Below are 16394 nucleotides of genomic sequence, written 5' to 3'. Positions count from 1 at the left end.
CAATGTTGTGCTGACCTTTAATAGGAGATGGAGGGTAGTGCTGGCAGGATGGAAGACTGTGACCAGTGGTGTACCACAGAGATCAGTGCTGGGAACCTTGCTGTTTGTTATATAACTTGGATGTGAATGTAGAGGTATGATTAGTAGGTTTGTGGATGACACAAAAGTTGGTGGTGTTAGAACCTAGTACGGCACGGGAACAAGTCCTTTGGCCCATGAATGTTGTGCTGAACTAATTAACCTAGTAATAAAATAGCTAACTAAGCTAATCTCTTCTACCTACACAATGTCCATACCCCTCCATTCTCTGCACATTCATGTGCCTATCTGAGAGCCTCTTAAATGCCTCTATTGTATTTGCCTCCACCACCACTCGTGGCAGCTCATTCCAGGCACTCGTCACTCTGTTTTTTTTAAAAAAAAACTGCACATCTCCTTTGAACTTGCTCCCTCTCATCTTAAATGCATGCCAATATGTTGTGGATAGCAAGGAAGGTTCTCTAAGCTGATGTATTTTGGGAAGTCAAATAGGGGTAGGACATTTACAATAAACGGTAGGGAACTAAGGAATGTTGATGAAGAGGGGGATCTTGGAGTTTGTCCATAGTTCCCTGAAAGTGACCACACGGGTAGATAGGGTGGTGAAGAAGGCATGTAGCTTGCTTGTCTTCATTGATTGGGGCATAAACTATAAGAATTGGGACATGATGTTACAAGTTTACAAAACACTGGTTAGCCTACACTTGCAATATCATGTGCAGTTCTGGTCACTGCACTATGGGAAAAATGTGCTTGCAGTGGAGAGCGTGCAGAGGAGATTCACTAGGATGTTGCCTGGATTGGCGGACTTTAGTTATGGGGAGAGATTGGGGAGGCTGGGTTTGTTTTCTCTGGAGCACAGGAGACTGAGGGGTGTTCTGACAGAGGTACATAAAATTATGAGAAGCATAAATGGGGTAGTTTTTTTCCCCCTTGGTAGTGGTGTCAAAAACAATAGGGAATAGTTTAAGATGAGAGGAATGAGTTTTATAGGGGATTTGAGGTGAAAGTATTTTTCCTCACCTTTCCTGCATCACTCTGACTCTTTGGTCAGCATGGACTTGATGGCCCAAAGGCATTAAGCAAAATCCAAGAATGGATCCCTCAAGACTGCCCCTGCACACTTCACTTTTTTTCCCAAGAGGTAAATAAACCATACTTGCATTCATATCATCCTTTTCATGAACACTACTCTTCTTTATAATGAACGGTGTGTTTTTGGATTTTATTCATTGTGGTACCATAGCAAACTTAGAATTTAATTTGCACGCAGCAAGATTCCATGAGTAATGTAATAACAACCTGACATTGGTTGAGGTCCAGATGCTAACTGTGACCCACTTGTGCCTCATGTACAACTTGAAAGAGGGCTATCACTGAGTTAAGGCTGATGTTCAAAGCAACAATTGCAAAGGTCTGAAACAAGACGGTCTCCTTCCTGCCCCAGTATGTAGCAGGTGAATCCTAAAATGTAGAGCAGCACCATGCTGATAATGGGTATATAATTCCATCTAGTTCCTGGGGTATTTGAACCTGCTGTCTCCATTTTAACCCTTGCCTGAGATTGGCCATAAAGGTCAGATTTCGTATTTTTTCTTTGGTGCAGTTATTTGGTTTGTATATGTATCAAAAAAATACCAACATTTTATTTTTGTTCATTCACAGGTAGAAGAAGCTGATGATTGGCTGCGCTATGGTAATCCTTGGGAAAAAGCTCGTCCGGAATACATGCTCCCTGTTCACTTCTATGGACAGGTGGAACATGGCCCTGATGGTGCTAAATGGCTTGATACTCAGGTATGTGCTGTATAACGCTCCTGGTGTAGGACCAGCTAGGAGCCATAGATTGTTGTAAAGCTGGCTGTGATGCCCTAGAAAATAGAAGAAGGGAAATTATCTTTTTCACCTCATAAGCCTTCCCAGTTTTAATTGATGGGAGGATTCTAGATTTCCACCACTCCTTAAGTGAAGTCATGGCCAGTTTTTAAAAATGCTCATGTAATCATACAAGATAGAGAAACCATTCAGCCTAATGTGCCAGTGTTGGCTGTCCAAAAGAGCAATTCATTCATTCATTCCATTCCCACTGCTACCCCCTGTAGCTTTGCAAAATTTTGTACTTCAGATATTGCCAACTCCCTTTCGAATGATCCTTTTGGAATCTGCTTCCTCTGCCCTTTCAGGACGATTGCTGCTTCAACCCTATCCTCTGTTTAGGACTGCTTTTGGTAGAAGGAGGAAGGCAGAACATTAGAGTAGATAGGAGTGGCAATGCAGGGGATACCTAGAAGCATAAATGAGTCTGCATGTCACCAGAGAAGGCAAGCAAGGCAGTGTTGTACAAAGGCCACTTCCTGACAGATTTGAAAAGGAAAAATGGCTAATATCTCAAGAGAGCTGAAATTCAACAGGGAGGAAGCCCTGGTGCAGTTGTAGAGAGCCCCAGCTGGAGCACAGCATTCACTTCTGAAAATTGCACCTCTGGAAGGGATACACTGGAGGGATGCAGAGGTGATTTACCAGAACTGAGGCCATTGGGTTAAATTTCAAGAGCCAGTTACAGACCTAACATTTATTCTCAGGTTCAAAGGGCAGAGGGTGATTGAGGTGTTAAAAGGATTTGATAGTGTAGTTGCAGGAAAGATTATTTCCTCTGGCAGATGAAGCAAGAGCGGGAATATTTAAATTAAAATCCAGGCATTGGAAAGCAGCATCAGGAAACATTTTTCACACAATGTGTAGCAGAGTTATGGGACTCTGTCCTCCAAAAGACTGTGGATTCTTGGAGTCAATTGGTGTTCTTTAGACTGAAAGATTTTTGTTGGGTAAAGGAATAAAGAAATCTGTGGCAAAGGCAGGTGAATAGTCAAGGTGCAGATCAGCCTTGGCCTAATTAAATGCTGGATCAGACTCGAGGGGCTGCATGGCTATTCCTGTCCCCAAGTAACCATAAGTGACCCAAATAGACTCTCAAAGGCAGTGAGTCAAAAAAGATGTGCTGTATTTAAATCGTTGACAATGGCAAGTATCATATTTTTGATGCTGCTAACTTGGCAAATAACTGCATTGTATTAATGGGCGCAGGTGGTCCTGGCTATGCCCTACGACACTCCAGTGCCGGGATTCAAGAACAACACTGTCAACACCATGAGGTTGTGGTCTGCTAAGGCTCCCAATGACTTCAACCTGAAAGACTGTAAGTTGCAAGGAAACTTCTCTGCAATTGTGAAAATCTCATTTGTGGTGTCAGTTTTTGTGTATTGCATAAGTAGTATTTGTGGTCTGTAAAGAATGACTATCATTTATTGAGTAGTCCTTGTTTGAAAGAGTGCCCCTGTGCCTAATGAGGCAAATCACAAGCAGGCAGTGAAAAGGTTTGGGAAGAGAAAGTCAAATCTGTTTGAGGTTATTGTAGGAGGTTCTGAAGTTTGGTGTGAGTGGCTGGGTTGATAATGTGGAAGAGAAACAATCTTCCAGAGGGTTGGCCTATGATGGCTGAAAAAGTTGAGCTTTCATAAGGGAAGAGATGCAGTGAATTATAAGCAAGGGCAATAGAGATTGCTTATTGGAGATGAACTGCAAAGGCTTTGTGGTCAGAAAGTCGTGGACTAATTTCTCGCTTGAGCCCACAAATCTAAGCTAACTTTTCATTTGCAGTATTGAGGGAGTACTGCACAGTTGAAGGTTGTGTCTAATAAATGAGACATTTACCAAGACTCCACTTGACTACTTGTCTAGCTGTAAAAGATACTATGCTGCATCTGTTGGAGAGCAGAGGAATTCAGTGCTGTGTCCTGGCCAGTATTTGCATCATTGAAAGAGCTTATCTGGTCTTAATGAGGATTTTATGTATGAAATTTGCTTATCTTATTACAATTACTCCACTTGAAAACACTTGTCTGAGAAATACCTTGGTGAAAGGCAGTATATGAATGCATGTCTTAGAAGTGGGAATGCTTTTGGAATTTGAGGACTGAGTGTGGGAGAGTTTAATGGAGAGCAGTGGAATGGTTAAAGTCCTGGATTAGCGGAAGTTGTGGCGGCCAGTGGGGGAATTATTGTAAGTCACGCTTGAGGCAGTAAAGACGTGGGTGAGGATTTCAGCAGCCTGAGGGCTAAAAAGGGAACGTTGGTGACCAACTGAACGTGATTGAATCCTGTGCTCACAGTTAAATAGAATGAGAATTTGCATCACTGTTTTCTGCCTGGGTTAACAAAGTACTAGGGAAATGCCATTTGGTAGAAAATAATGGAGAGGGTGGGGGTCTCCAGTTTGGTAATTGGTGTTTAGTTTATTATTGCTGCATGTAGAGAGATACAGTGAAAGACTGTTCGTGTGCCATCCAGATGGATCATTTCATATGTAAGTATATAGAAGTATTACAAAAGGAAAAAATAGGAATGCAGAATATAGGGTTGCAGAGAAAGTGCTTTGCAGGTAGACAAATAAAGTGCAAGGGCCGTGATGAGGTAGATTAAGAGATCAAGAGTTTATCTTCATTGTATAAGAGGTCATTCAAGAGTCTTATAACAGCAGGATAGAAGCTGTCTTTGAGCTTGGTGATGCGTGTTCTCAAGCTTTTGTATCTTCTGCCCAACAGAAGGGGGGAGAAGGTAGAATGACTGGGGTGGAGGGGTCATTGGTTATGTTGGCTGTTTTTCTGGGGCAGCGGGAAATGTAGACAGAGTCAATGGAGGGAAGGCTAGTTTTCGTGATAGACTAGGCTGCATTCTCAAGTCTGTAACTTCTTGCGTTTGACCAATAGGCACTTTGACCCGATCCCTGAAAGTGGCCACGCAAGTAAATAGGATGGTAAAGAAGGTGTATGGCATACTTGCTGCCTTTGGTCGAGGCGCGAGGCGTTGAGTATAAGAGTTAGGAAGTCATGTTGCAGCTGCATAAAACTTTGGATAGGCCGTACTTGGAGTATTGTGTGCGGTTCTGGTCGTCCCATTGCAGGAAGGATGTGGAGGCTTTGGAAAGGATGAAGAAAAGGTTTACCAGGATGCTGTCTGGGTTAGAGGGTGTGAGCTATAAGGAGAGCTTAGACAAACTTGGGTTGTTTTCTCTGGGGGGGGGGGGGTGCGGGTGGTGGTGTCAGAGGCTGAAGAGAAATCTGATAGAAGTTTATAAAATTGTGAGAGGAAACAGTGAGGATCATTTTCCCAGGTAGAAATGTCAAATACTAGAGGACATGCATGTAAGGTGAGAGGGGGCAAGTTTTTTTTACACAACGGTAGATGCCTGGAACAGGCTGCCACTGCCGGGGATGTGGTGGAAGCAGATCCGACAGTGGTGTTTAAGAGGCTTTTGGATAGGCACATGAATACGCAGGGAATGGAGTGATATTGATCGTGTGGGCAGGAAAGATTTGGTTTGATTTGGCATCGTGCTTGGCACAAATATTGTGGGCTGAAGGGCCTATTTCTGTACTGTTTTACGTTCTATGTACTACAGTGGTGCCTGTATGAAATAGCACTGTCTCACATCTTTCATGCAATCTGTGTTTCACAGTTCCTGTCAGGCCAGCCTTGTATATGTGTTTATATTTTTATATCAGAGTGGTGGGGGAATGAATTATAGGTTCCATTGTTGATGTTCCCTTGTTCTATTACAGGGAGAGCAGTGAGAACGGATGTGTGCTGCTTGGAATGGTAATTGGGCCAGTTCTAAAATACCACCAGCTAGTACAGAGACGACAATAGCAAGTGATTTCTTGCCTGCCTTGTTAATTTGTATTCTGGCCACAAAGCAACTTGAAAAGAAAGGCTCTGTTCCTCAGCACCTCTGATTTATTTGGCACTTGACCAGAGAAGGAATTGGGAAAGAGTCCATTTTCTTTTTAATCTGCCTTTGAGCACTAGAGAGTGAAACTGGTACATTGACAATGAGCTTTTATTCACCTGTCATTTGTAATTCTTAAAATAAGTCATTGCAACGCTCATCTGGAATGTTTCTCAATGTCCAAATATATTTTGTTAGCAACTTCAATAAATGGGATGGTGAAACTATGATTTTCTTTTTTTAAAAAAAACAGAAAATGCTGGAAGGTCTTCAGGGTTTTTGACCTGAAATGTTAACTCTGTTTCCACAGATGCTGCCTGACCTGAGTTTTTCCAGCACTTTCTGTTTTTATTTCCAATTCCCGGCATCTGCAGTATTTTTGTTACATTTATAAGATAAGATACCTTTATTAGTCACATGTTCATCAAAACACACAGTGAAATGCATCTTTTTGTGTAGTGTGTTCTGGGGGCAGCCCACAAGTGTCACCACGCTTCTGGCGCCGACATAGCATGCCCACAACTTCCTAACCTGTACGTCTTTGGAACGTGGGAGGTAAGCCGGAGCACCCAGAGGAAAACCATGCAGATGCGGGGAGAACGTACAAACTCCTTACAGACAGTGGCTAGAATTGAACCCGGGTCGCTGGTGCTTAATAGCATTATGCTAACCATATTACTGTGTGATTATGTTGTTAACCAAAATGCATCCCTAAATATCCTCGCAGCCTGAGACTTAAGTTTCCAAGCAGGCGTTCTAGCAGTGCTCATGAGCTGGCCAGCAGATAGAGTTTTGAAAGACTACACCTCAATCATTAATCACAAAGAACATTTGCAAACAGTAAAGAGACCCATGGTGTGATATTCACATCTGTGATAATTTCACCACACAATGACCTGAGGTTACTTTGTCTGCTGTCATAGACCAACACAGCACAGAAACAGCAGGAAAGACTTAACAAAAAAAGTTAGCTGGCCCATAACTTCGGCATTCATTGTGAGCTGGAGCGTCACATCAAAGGACAGGGTTGCACGCAAAATTTAAATTTTGAGCCTTTAGAGAGATGCATGCATCCTTATTGTACTGGGATAAATATTTGTGACCATGTCCATAACCACAGATTTGTGTAATTGTTGTAGAGGCCCATGCCCTTGGTTGCCTGCCTTCCCCCCCCCCACCACCTCCGTTGCACACCCCTTTTGTTTTGAAAGATTTGTAAGGTTGTGAGGCAATGGTTAATAACCACTTTAAACGTTCAAAAATAAAAGAATACAGCAGCTCAACGAAAGAGGAGGGAAGCTGCAGGGGAAAATGTCCTCATTTATAAGTTGAAACATGTCCAGGAGACTTTGTGGTGTTTATGCAGCCTCTTGTCTTCTCTGTGGTAGAATCTGTGGCCCAGAACAAATGCCAGTCCAGTCATGCATGCAGAGTTAGAGTGCCTCTATTAACTACTGAAGCATTCTATCCATTAATTGAAAGGCTGGCTTTCAGACTGAAACACCATCAAAGTCAGTCAGTCTAGGACAGTGACCTCAAATTGGATTTAACTCTAGACTTGTGTTTGTTACTTCCTGCAGGTATGTCCAGCACTTTGTGCGTTTCAACAACTCAGGCTCAGAAATGCTCCTGTGTGTGCTGTCATGTTTGCAGCCAGTTACATAGAACAGTACACCACAGAAACAGGCCCATGATGTCTGTGCTGACCATGATACCAATTTGAATTAATCCCACCTGCTTGCCCTTCTTTCCTTGCCAGTCTAAATGCCTCTTAAACATTGTTATCGTATCTACTTCCACCACCTCCCCTAACAGCGTGTTCCAGGCTGCTACGACTCTATGAAAAAAAGTTTTAAACTCGTAAATCTTCTTTAAACTTTCCCCTCTCACCTTTTAAAGCTACACCCTCCTGTACTTGACATTTCCACCCTGGGATAAAGACTTTGACTGTCTGCCCCATCCATGCCTTTCATAATTTTATATACTTCTATCAGGTCACCCCTCAACTTCCGACGCTGCAGAGAAAATAATCTAAGCTTGTCCAACTTCTCCCTACAGCTAATACTCTGTAATCCAGGCAACATCCTGGTGAACCTCTTCTGCATCCTCTCCAAAACCCCCATTTCCTCCTTGTGATGTGACAATCAGAACTGCACACAGTACTCCAAACGTGGCCTAACCAAAGCTTTATACAGCTGCAACATGTCTTTCTGACTTTCTATACTCAGTGCCTTGAGTGATGAAGTGCCTTGCTGTACACCTTTATCACCCTATCTATTAGTTGCCACTGACAGTGTATTCCAGGCAGCTATGACTCTATGGGGGAAAAAAAAATATTTTAAACTCGTAAATCTTCTTTAAAGTTGCGTGCAGTTCTGATTGTCACATCACGAAAAGGAAATGGAGGTTTTGGAGAGGGTGCAGAAGAGGTTCACCAGGATGTTCCACAGGGAGCTATGGGCTTGCACTGCAAGATCCCACTGTACATCAATGCTCCTAAGGGTTGGGTCAGGTCAAGTCAAGTCGAGTTTATTGACACCAAGAACAGTGAGGTACAGGTACAATGAAAAACTTGCTTGCGACAGTATCACAGACACTTAAATTCAGACTACAACACACAGAACACAAGTTATACGTAAATTACACAAGACAGTGAAGAAAGCTTTCCTCTTGCATTTGACCTTCAAGAGTACAACACTTCACACTTGTCTAGATTAAGACTCCATCTGCCATTTTTCTGCCCGTACTTCCAGCTGGATCCTGTGACGATGTTCTTCTCTATCCACAACTCCACCAATTTTTGTGCTAACTACGAACTTATAATCAGCCCACCAATGTTTTCATCCAACATATATATCACAAACAACAGAGGTCCCAGCATTATACTGGAAACTGCTGCAAGCAATTCAGTAAATGAAGTACTGGGGAGAAATTAATGGTGCATTGTAATGTTTAATATTTTGAATGTTTTCAGTTACCAGCTGTGAGAATATTGGTGATGGGTGAGTGAGCTGGGCAGGAGGGTAACGTTAAAGGAGGATCCATCAGAAAATGAGGAGCCTGCGCATCTTCCAGTTGGTGGGGTGGACATTTCGGATTACCTGTGGTTTTGGAATGGGGGTAAGGTTGGCAATCATGGGATCTCAAATTTGTCCATCCAGAATCAGCAATTCTGCCTGCAGCTGTCTGAGAATGAACTGCAGATGTGAAGGAGGAGGTGGAGAGTTTGCTGCAGGTTAAACTAATTGAAATGCTTAAAGGAGAGGGTCTGTACAGACTGGTGATGCTATCTGAGACATGGTGGATGTGAGAAGGGAGTCAGTTCACGAAAGGCCCTGGATTGTGTAAGGCATGGTGTGTGAAGGGGAAGGATCATGATAAACAATTTGAACTATTTGAAGCACTTTTCTTAAATGAAAGGTACTGTTTGCCAAAACCCGTTTGAATTGGATGAGGTAATCCCTATGTGGATGGCGGGAGAAGTATTGCTTAAACCTGTTTCAACTTTGCGGCAATTAGTATGTGCAAAGAGAACAAGACTGGTTAAATTGCTCCATCTGAATCTGAATGTAAAAGGGAAGTTGGCTGAAATGGGCAGGGAATATCGCAAATACTGGCTAGGGATTTGGGGCATTGCATGAAGTCTTGCATCTGTTTGTATGAAGGTAACTATCTTTGTTTGGATAAAAACACGGCTGCAATGAACCACATTTATTTGCATAAACAATAACATTCCAGCACCAGTGTCAAACCGTGAGTAAGGTTTGGATATATTTTTAAAATAAAGTTGGAATGATGTTTGGCTAGGCACTAAAACTTTAATGAAAATTGCTGGAAACACTCAAGTCAGGCAGCAGCTGTGGAAAGAGAAACAGTTAAAGTTTCAGGTTTGAGACCCTTCCAGAACTTTAATGCTTTTGAATGCATTCCCAGCCTTGATGAGCAGGGGGCCAGAGCTCTGGGCTCTAAATATTGACATCCAGTGTCCTCTGGAGGTAAGGTACCCCTCTTCCTCTTGCTCATCCCTGCATCTTTGTAGTTAGGATGCTGAGAGTTGAACTAGCAATCTGCCCATATGGAAAGGACCTTTGGACAAAGACAAGCTGGAGTATGAGCTGCTGACTGTGAAGCAGGGCAAGAAATAGGCTGGCTAGTGTGCAGCTTAGAGAACAGATGGCAACTATTTCCAATGAACTCCAGTGTGACCACTGGAAGGCCTTCGTTGGTTATATATGACGTTCAACCTTCCCGCCTAATCAAATCACTGCTTATCCCCTATGCCTACTGTTTATAATATTTTTAAATGCCCAGATATTCTTTCCTATATTGCATTAATGTTTCTTCAGTTGGTCATAACTACATCAGGAGATTATTCTGAAGGGTCAATAACCTTCTTGTCATGTTGTCATGGAACATTAACTCTCAAGTTTGTAATTTTGTTTTGTGTACTTCCACTCAGTCACGGGTCACAGAATAGAAGAGATTAAATGGTCCGTGTCAGATGGGGATTCCCCTAGCAATGATGAGCCAAGTCTACAAGAAAAGGATTACTTCAGAGCAAAGTGCTTCAGAACCAGCAACAGACTTCTGAAGCGTTGTCAGTGTGGTAACGTGGGAAGCATGCAGGACAATTCACACATAGCAATCTTCCACAAACTAGTTATAGTGATGTTGGTTGAAGGATAAATATTGGCCAGGACACTGGGAACATTTCTTTTACTTTTATTGTGTGTTGGGATCTTTGGTGCCTGTTTAAGAGGAGAGACCTTTTAAAAGACACACCCATGACAGTATAGCACTCTTTCGGTATTGTCCTGCAATTGCTGAATGCTCAGGAAAATTGCTGAATGCTCAGGAAAATTGCTGGATAAGGCCTATAACAATCCCATGTATAGTCCTCCAGGTTTCGAAACCAGTATGCATGGCATCCCTAGTCCCACTCACTAACTGTAGTCCCTTGCTGAGGGCTGCAGACTGCGTCCATGGAATTGTTTGGAGAGGTAGAACAGTGACTTTTGCAGCCTCAAGAGCAGATTGTACTTTAAACAAACAGACTGTTGGTGATTGTTGGCTTGAGGCCAGAATGTTGCTTAAACAGTCAGTAAGAACAAATTCTAATCCTGTTACACCATCCTGGTTTGCTGAGGGCAGATTCTATTCTAGGCCATGTGCTGACTGACATTCTTTTCATTATCACGTAAATGAGCCTGCCTTGGAGTCCGGTGGGGTGGGGGGGGGGGATGTAGTTTTGAACCTTTTGGAGGGACTCCTGCCTGGTTGCTGTAGGTTACCGTAGATCTGGTTGATAACACTGCAAGAGATAATGTCACCTGACCCCAAACCGCGTCACTCACATTTTCCTACCATTGGTCATCCAACATGTCCATTCTAACTGCACCTCCCCATGCCATTTGTAAAGGACATGGGATTGTCATTAATGAATGGAAAGATTCTCAACCCTCAGATAAACTTTTACTCATCACTACTATTTTTATGGCTGTTAAATGAGTCAAAAGAAATCAAAAAATCCAATTGTTTTTCTTGGGTTGTTGTCAGATTAATGTCTAGTTGGAAAAATGCAGGAGTCTATCTCATATACTAGACTATTATTACACACTTCCTGCTGCTACACTGATCCTATCCTGAGTGTGTTCTGCCAAAGACCATACAAGTTGTTTTAAATGTAGTTTGATGGATAAGTGTTGGCTAGGGACACTGATAGAACTAACCTGCTCTTCAAGTATTGCTGCAGGGTTTTTTTTTTGGTATTTGCACCTTAATTTCAAGGTTCGCTTTCCTGGAGTTTGAATCTTCCTCCCACCAACAACACCACCCCACCCCTCCCCTATCTCTGTGACCTGACCCCAGCTGCACCAACCCTCAAGTACTTTGCATTTTCTCAACTTTAGAACATAGAAAACCTACAGCACAATTCAGGCCCTTTGGCCCACAAAGCTGTGCCGAACATGTCCCTACCTTAGAAATTACTAGGCTTACCCATAGCCCTCTATCATTCTCAGCTCCATGTACCTATCCAAAAGTCTCTTGAAAGACCCTATCGTATCCACCTCCACCACCGTTGCCAGCAGCCCATTCCACGCACTCACCACTCTCTGAGTAAAAAAAACTTACCCGTGACATCTCCTCTATACCTACTCCCCAGCACCTAAAACCTATGTCCTCTTGTGGCAACCATTTCAGCCCTGGGGAAAAGCCTCTGACTATCCACCCGATCAACGCCTCTCATCATCTTATATACCTCTATCAGGTCCCCCCTCATCCTCCGTCACTCCAAGGAGAAAAGGCCGAGTTCCCTCAACCTGCTTTCATAAGGCATGCTCCGCAATCCAGGCAGCATCCTTGTAAATCTCCTCTGCACCCTTTCTATGGCTTCCACATCCTTCCTGTAGTGAGGTGATCAGAACTGAGCACAGTATTCTAAGTGGGGTCTGACCAGGGTCCCATAAAGCTGCAACAATACCTCCCAGCTCCTAAATTCAATTCCCCGATTGATGAAGGACAATACACCATATGCCTTCTTGACCACAGAGTCAACCTGTGCTGCTGCTTTGAGAGTCCTATGGACTCGGACCTCAAGATCCCTCTGATCCTCCACACTGCCAAGAGTCTTACCACTAATGCTATTCTCTGCCATCATATTTCACCTACCAAAATGAACCACTTCACACTTATCTGGGTTGAATTCCATCTGCCACTTCTCAGCCCAGCTTTGCATCCTGTTTATGTCCCACTGTAACTTCTGACAGCCCTCCACACTATCCACAGCACCTCCAACCTTTGTGTCATCTGCAAACTTACCCATCCCTCCACTTCCTCATCCAGGTTGTTTATAAAAATCACAAAGAGTAAGGGTCCCAGAACAGATCCGTGAGGTACACCACTGGTCACCGACCTCCAGGCAGAATATGACCCCTCAACAACCACTCTTTGCCTTGGCCTCTTGTCTGTTCCCCAATAACTCTCTTTTCCCCATGTTTCCCCACCCCCTCTCCACCAGCTTCCCATTGGCTTCTCCCCTTCAGCTGTCTGGATGTTAAGCTTTAGAACTTGCTCTGAACCCATCCATCATCACCTCTTCAAAAGTCTCCTTAAAACCTACTTTTCTAACCAGCATTTAGTCAGGTCATCCTAGTGCTTACTTGTTCTAGCCCATTTAATTTTCTGAAACCTACATGTCTACAAATGCCTTTAGATATTTTAAAATGTTAAATCCCTCCTAATTCTTATTGTGCTGCTAATTTTAAAGTGTAGTTCACAGTAACCCAATTGAATATATCTGTCTACAAAAGCAGACATTCTCCAGTCTTTATTAATCCTGTTGGCCTATCAAAATGAAGTATTGTTGCTTCCAGTGTAGAAACATTGACCATTCTTCTCCTATATATGGTGCTGTACGTGTGGGTGAATGGCACGTACTGTGCAGTGCTGAGAGACTTCACTGAGCAGCTAATAAACTTGACAGCCTCTGGCACGGTCTTACAAACTGTTCATAGCAAAACCCATTCTTCACAATTTGAATATAATAATACAGGGATCACATGAACAAATTATAGATTTCTCAGATCAATGGATTTGATAATAAAATGATTCTTTTTGTGTGACCCTCATCAGATCAAAGTTTCTCACTGCCAAAGGCAGCTACAGTTCTTCAGTGGGAGGTGCTCAATAACCTCTTTGTGACCAGCACCAGTTTATGTGAAGGAGTAGCTGCTTTACTTGCCAGTGAGCCAACCATTGATGGCTCAAGAAGTAAGGGACAACTAAGAACTTAAAGGCAAGGCTTACATAAAAGCAAAAACAAATGTAGATCCAGGTGCCTGGGAAAGATGTGAAGGTGAAACGAATGATTGATAGAGCTACAAAAAGGAAGTGTGTAAAGTAATTTGCTTAGGTTATTAAAATCGACACAAACTTTTACAATAGGATAACAAAAAAAAGTACTTAGGAGCAATGTGCTTAAATGAAAATCAGGAATTGATGGACATGCTGATTGATTTATCCTGCATCATTATTTATAGTCGGGTAAAAGCACAGCACTCTGGGCACTAGGGAAACTAGTATTCAATTAGGACATTGTTCACAGTAATTTTGGCTAGCCAAAGTGTTTTTAAAAAGGAAAAGGCACTTTTAAATATGACAATATACCCAGAAACAGATGGTTTCATCCTGGGTTTTTAATAGCAGGTGAGAACATTGCAAATATCCCGTAATTTTCCAAAGTTCCTCATGGCACACCATTATATAAGCAGTGAGGAAAACTAGGGAACAACAGACCATCTATTGTTGGAAATTCAGGACAAACTAACTGAACATCTTAAATTTAATTGATCAGAGAGAGCCAACTTGAATTTATAAGGCTTTTGAAGAGCTAACTAAAAATAATGAACCAGTGAATGCTCGTTATTTATATGGATTTACAGAAGGCATTTGATAATCCAGCAAAGTTTATACTTGCAGCATTGAAGTCAAATGATTGACTTGGCTGGGAAATTGAGCGGTAAGAGACAGAGAAGGGATAACGGGCAGTTACTTAACTTGGCAGAATGTGTAAATATTCATTAAGATCTGTGTAGGGAATGCAGCTACTCATCTTGTGCAATAGGATAGAAAGCCAAGTATCTATCCACTTTTGCCAATGACTTGAAGTTAGTTACACAACACTGTAAGCAGTACTGATAGAAGCATTAAATTGGAAAGAGGTATCAATATATTAAGTGAATGGGCAAAACTGTGTACAATTGGTTTCCATCTTGCCTATTTTGGACCCATGAGAATGGTTCTAAGTGGTGAAAATCTAGAACCAATGGAGGTCCAAAGAGACCTGGAAGACATCCATGGAAAGAGATCATTACAATGCCATGGTCAGGAACAGAAAATAAACAGCAACACTGATGAAATTTGGTGTATGAGGCTGAAAGTAGAAGAGGGCAGAGGTTCTGCTGTAACTAACAACCCAGGTTAAAAGGAGTACATGTTGTGACAAAGGGTCTTCAACCTGAAATATTAATTTTGTTTCCCTTCCCACCCGCTGAGTATTTCCAGCATATTCTGTTTTTATATTATATGAGTAATACCTGTCAACCTAACTTAGGAATGATGTATTGGCCTTGGAGGTTGTGCAGTATGGATTTACAAGAATGATTTCTGGACTGCAAAAGTTAAATTATGAGAGATTCCACAAACTAGTGCTGTATTTCCTGGTATTTAGTAGGTTAAGGTGTGGTTTCACTGTCATTACAGGGCACTGACGGTGTAGATAATGAGAAAGTATTTCTGCTGGTGGAGGAGTAGGAAAAGTAGGAACAAAGCCTAAAAATTACAACCCTACCTACATACAGTGAAGTTGGGAAACATGCAAAGGATGGTATAAGTATGGAACATCCTGTGACTGTCAATTAATTTGTAATGTGTATTTGATATATTTTGGTTAACCAAAGGTATGAAGGAATGTGAGGAAAGCACAGATAAACAGAGGTAGGTCAGAGATCAGCTGTGTCATTGAATGGTAGAACAGGAACACAGGACTAAATAGCTGCTGCTGTTCTTAAGTTGCCTTAGTGCCTTTGCAACCTTACAAGGCCCAAAATGCTTTGCAGCCAGTGAGGTATTTTTGAAATAGAGCCTCTGTAGTAATATAGCAGAAGCAGCAGGGAAACTGCACAGACATGGTCCCACAAATAGGCAACGAGACAATAAGGTAATTTTGTTTCTGGTCGGTCCTTGCGATATGAGGACATTCAGCCCATTGTATCTTGATATGCTGTCAGACTACTTCCCTCCTTCCCCCCCCCCCCCCTTATTTCCCTGTAACCTATTCTCTCTCACATACCCATTAACTTCCCGCTGAATCTTTACTGCAGTAATTTACAGTGGCCAATTACTTTATCAAACAGTACATCTTTGGGATGAGGGAGGAAATCAGATTATCTAGAACAACAAAGAATCACTTTGCTTTCTTTCCTACAGTTTTTCTACAGAAGCTTGGGGGTGGGGGGGAAGATGGCTTTGGTTTAACATCTCATCTGACAGCTCTGTGATATCACCTTAGACTTTGTGCACTCATCCAAGAGCAAGATCTGTAAATTATCCCTGACAAATACATACATCAAAAAAAAAACTGGCAATGATGGGATGAGCTCAAGAAATAGAATGAATTGGCTAATGAAAAGTCTCACATCCAATTTTGCTTCATTTTATCAAGCCTCACTTCAGTTTTATTTTGATGTGCCATGCACTGTGCCTGAGAAGCAATTGCAGTGTAGCAATCAAAAACAAAACTAACTTAAGACAAATGCAAAACGTCCTGCCTTCTCTGCTAAACATATCTGATGGTGTTAAGTATTCTCCGCCTCTACCACCATAGTAGAGAAGATCCCGAAACAAGGGGAGCAAAAGGTCCAGATGGCTGTGAACTCCAAACAGTGAAAGTGATTCTGTAATTAAATGGAACTGCTTCCTTGTTAAGTGACCGTTCCAGTTATTCTTCAGTGAAATAGACATGACTGCTTCAATAATTTCAAGGGGAATCTCAACAAGTTGTTCTCTGAAA

The 16394-nt window shown here is 42.2% G+C and overlaps 1 protein-coding gene across 1 annotated transcript in view; it reads left to right on the top strand.

The window, feature by feature from the left end:
* Positions 1-16394, top strand: part of LOC127567823 (glycogen phosphorylase, brain form) — an 83157-nt gene that overhangs the window by 29149 nt on the left and 37614 nt on the right. Inside the window, exons 5-6 of the mRNA XM_052010934.1 lie at positions 1705-1836; positions 3124-3235. Of these exons, the coding sequence (XP_051866894.1) occupies positions 1705-1836; positions 3124-3235 (244 nt within the window). The remainder of the gene's footprint in view (positions 1-1704; positions 1837-3123; positions 3236-16394) is intronic.

Source organism: Pristis pectinata, chromosome 3 (assembly GCF_009764475.1).
Source record: "Pristis pectinata isolate sPriPec2 chromosome 3, sPriPec2.1.pri, whole genome shotgun sequence".
NCBI classification, from domain to species: domain Eukaryota; kingdom Metazoa; phylum Chordata; class Chondrichthyes; order Rhinopristiformes; family Pristidae; genus Pristis; species Pristis pectinata.
Note: the sequence above shows the minus strand (reverse complement) of the source record. Positions and strands in the feature narration are given on the sequence as shown.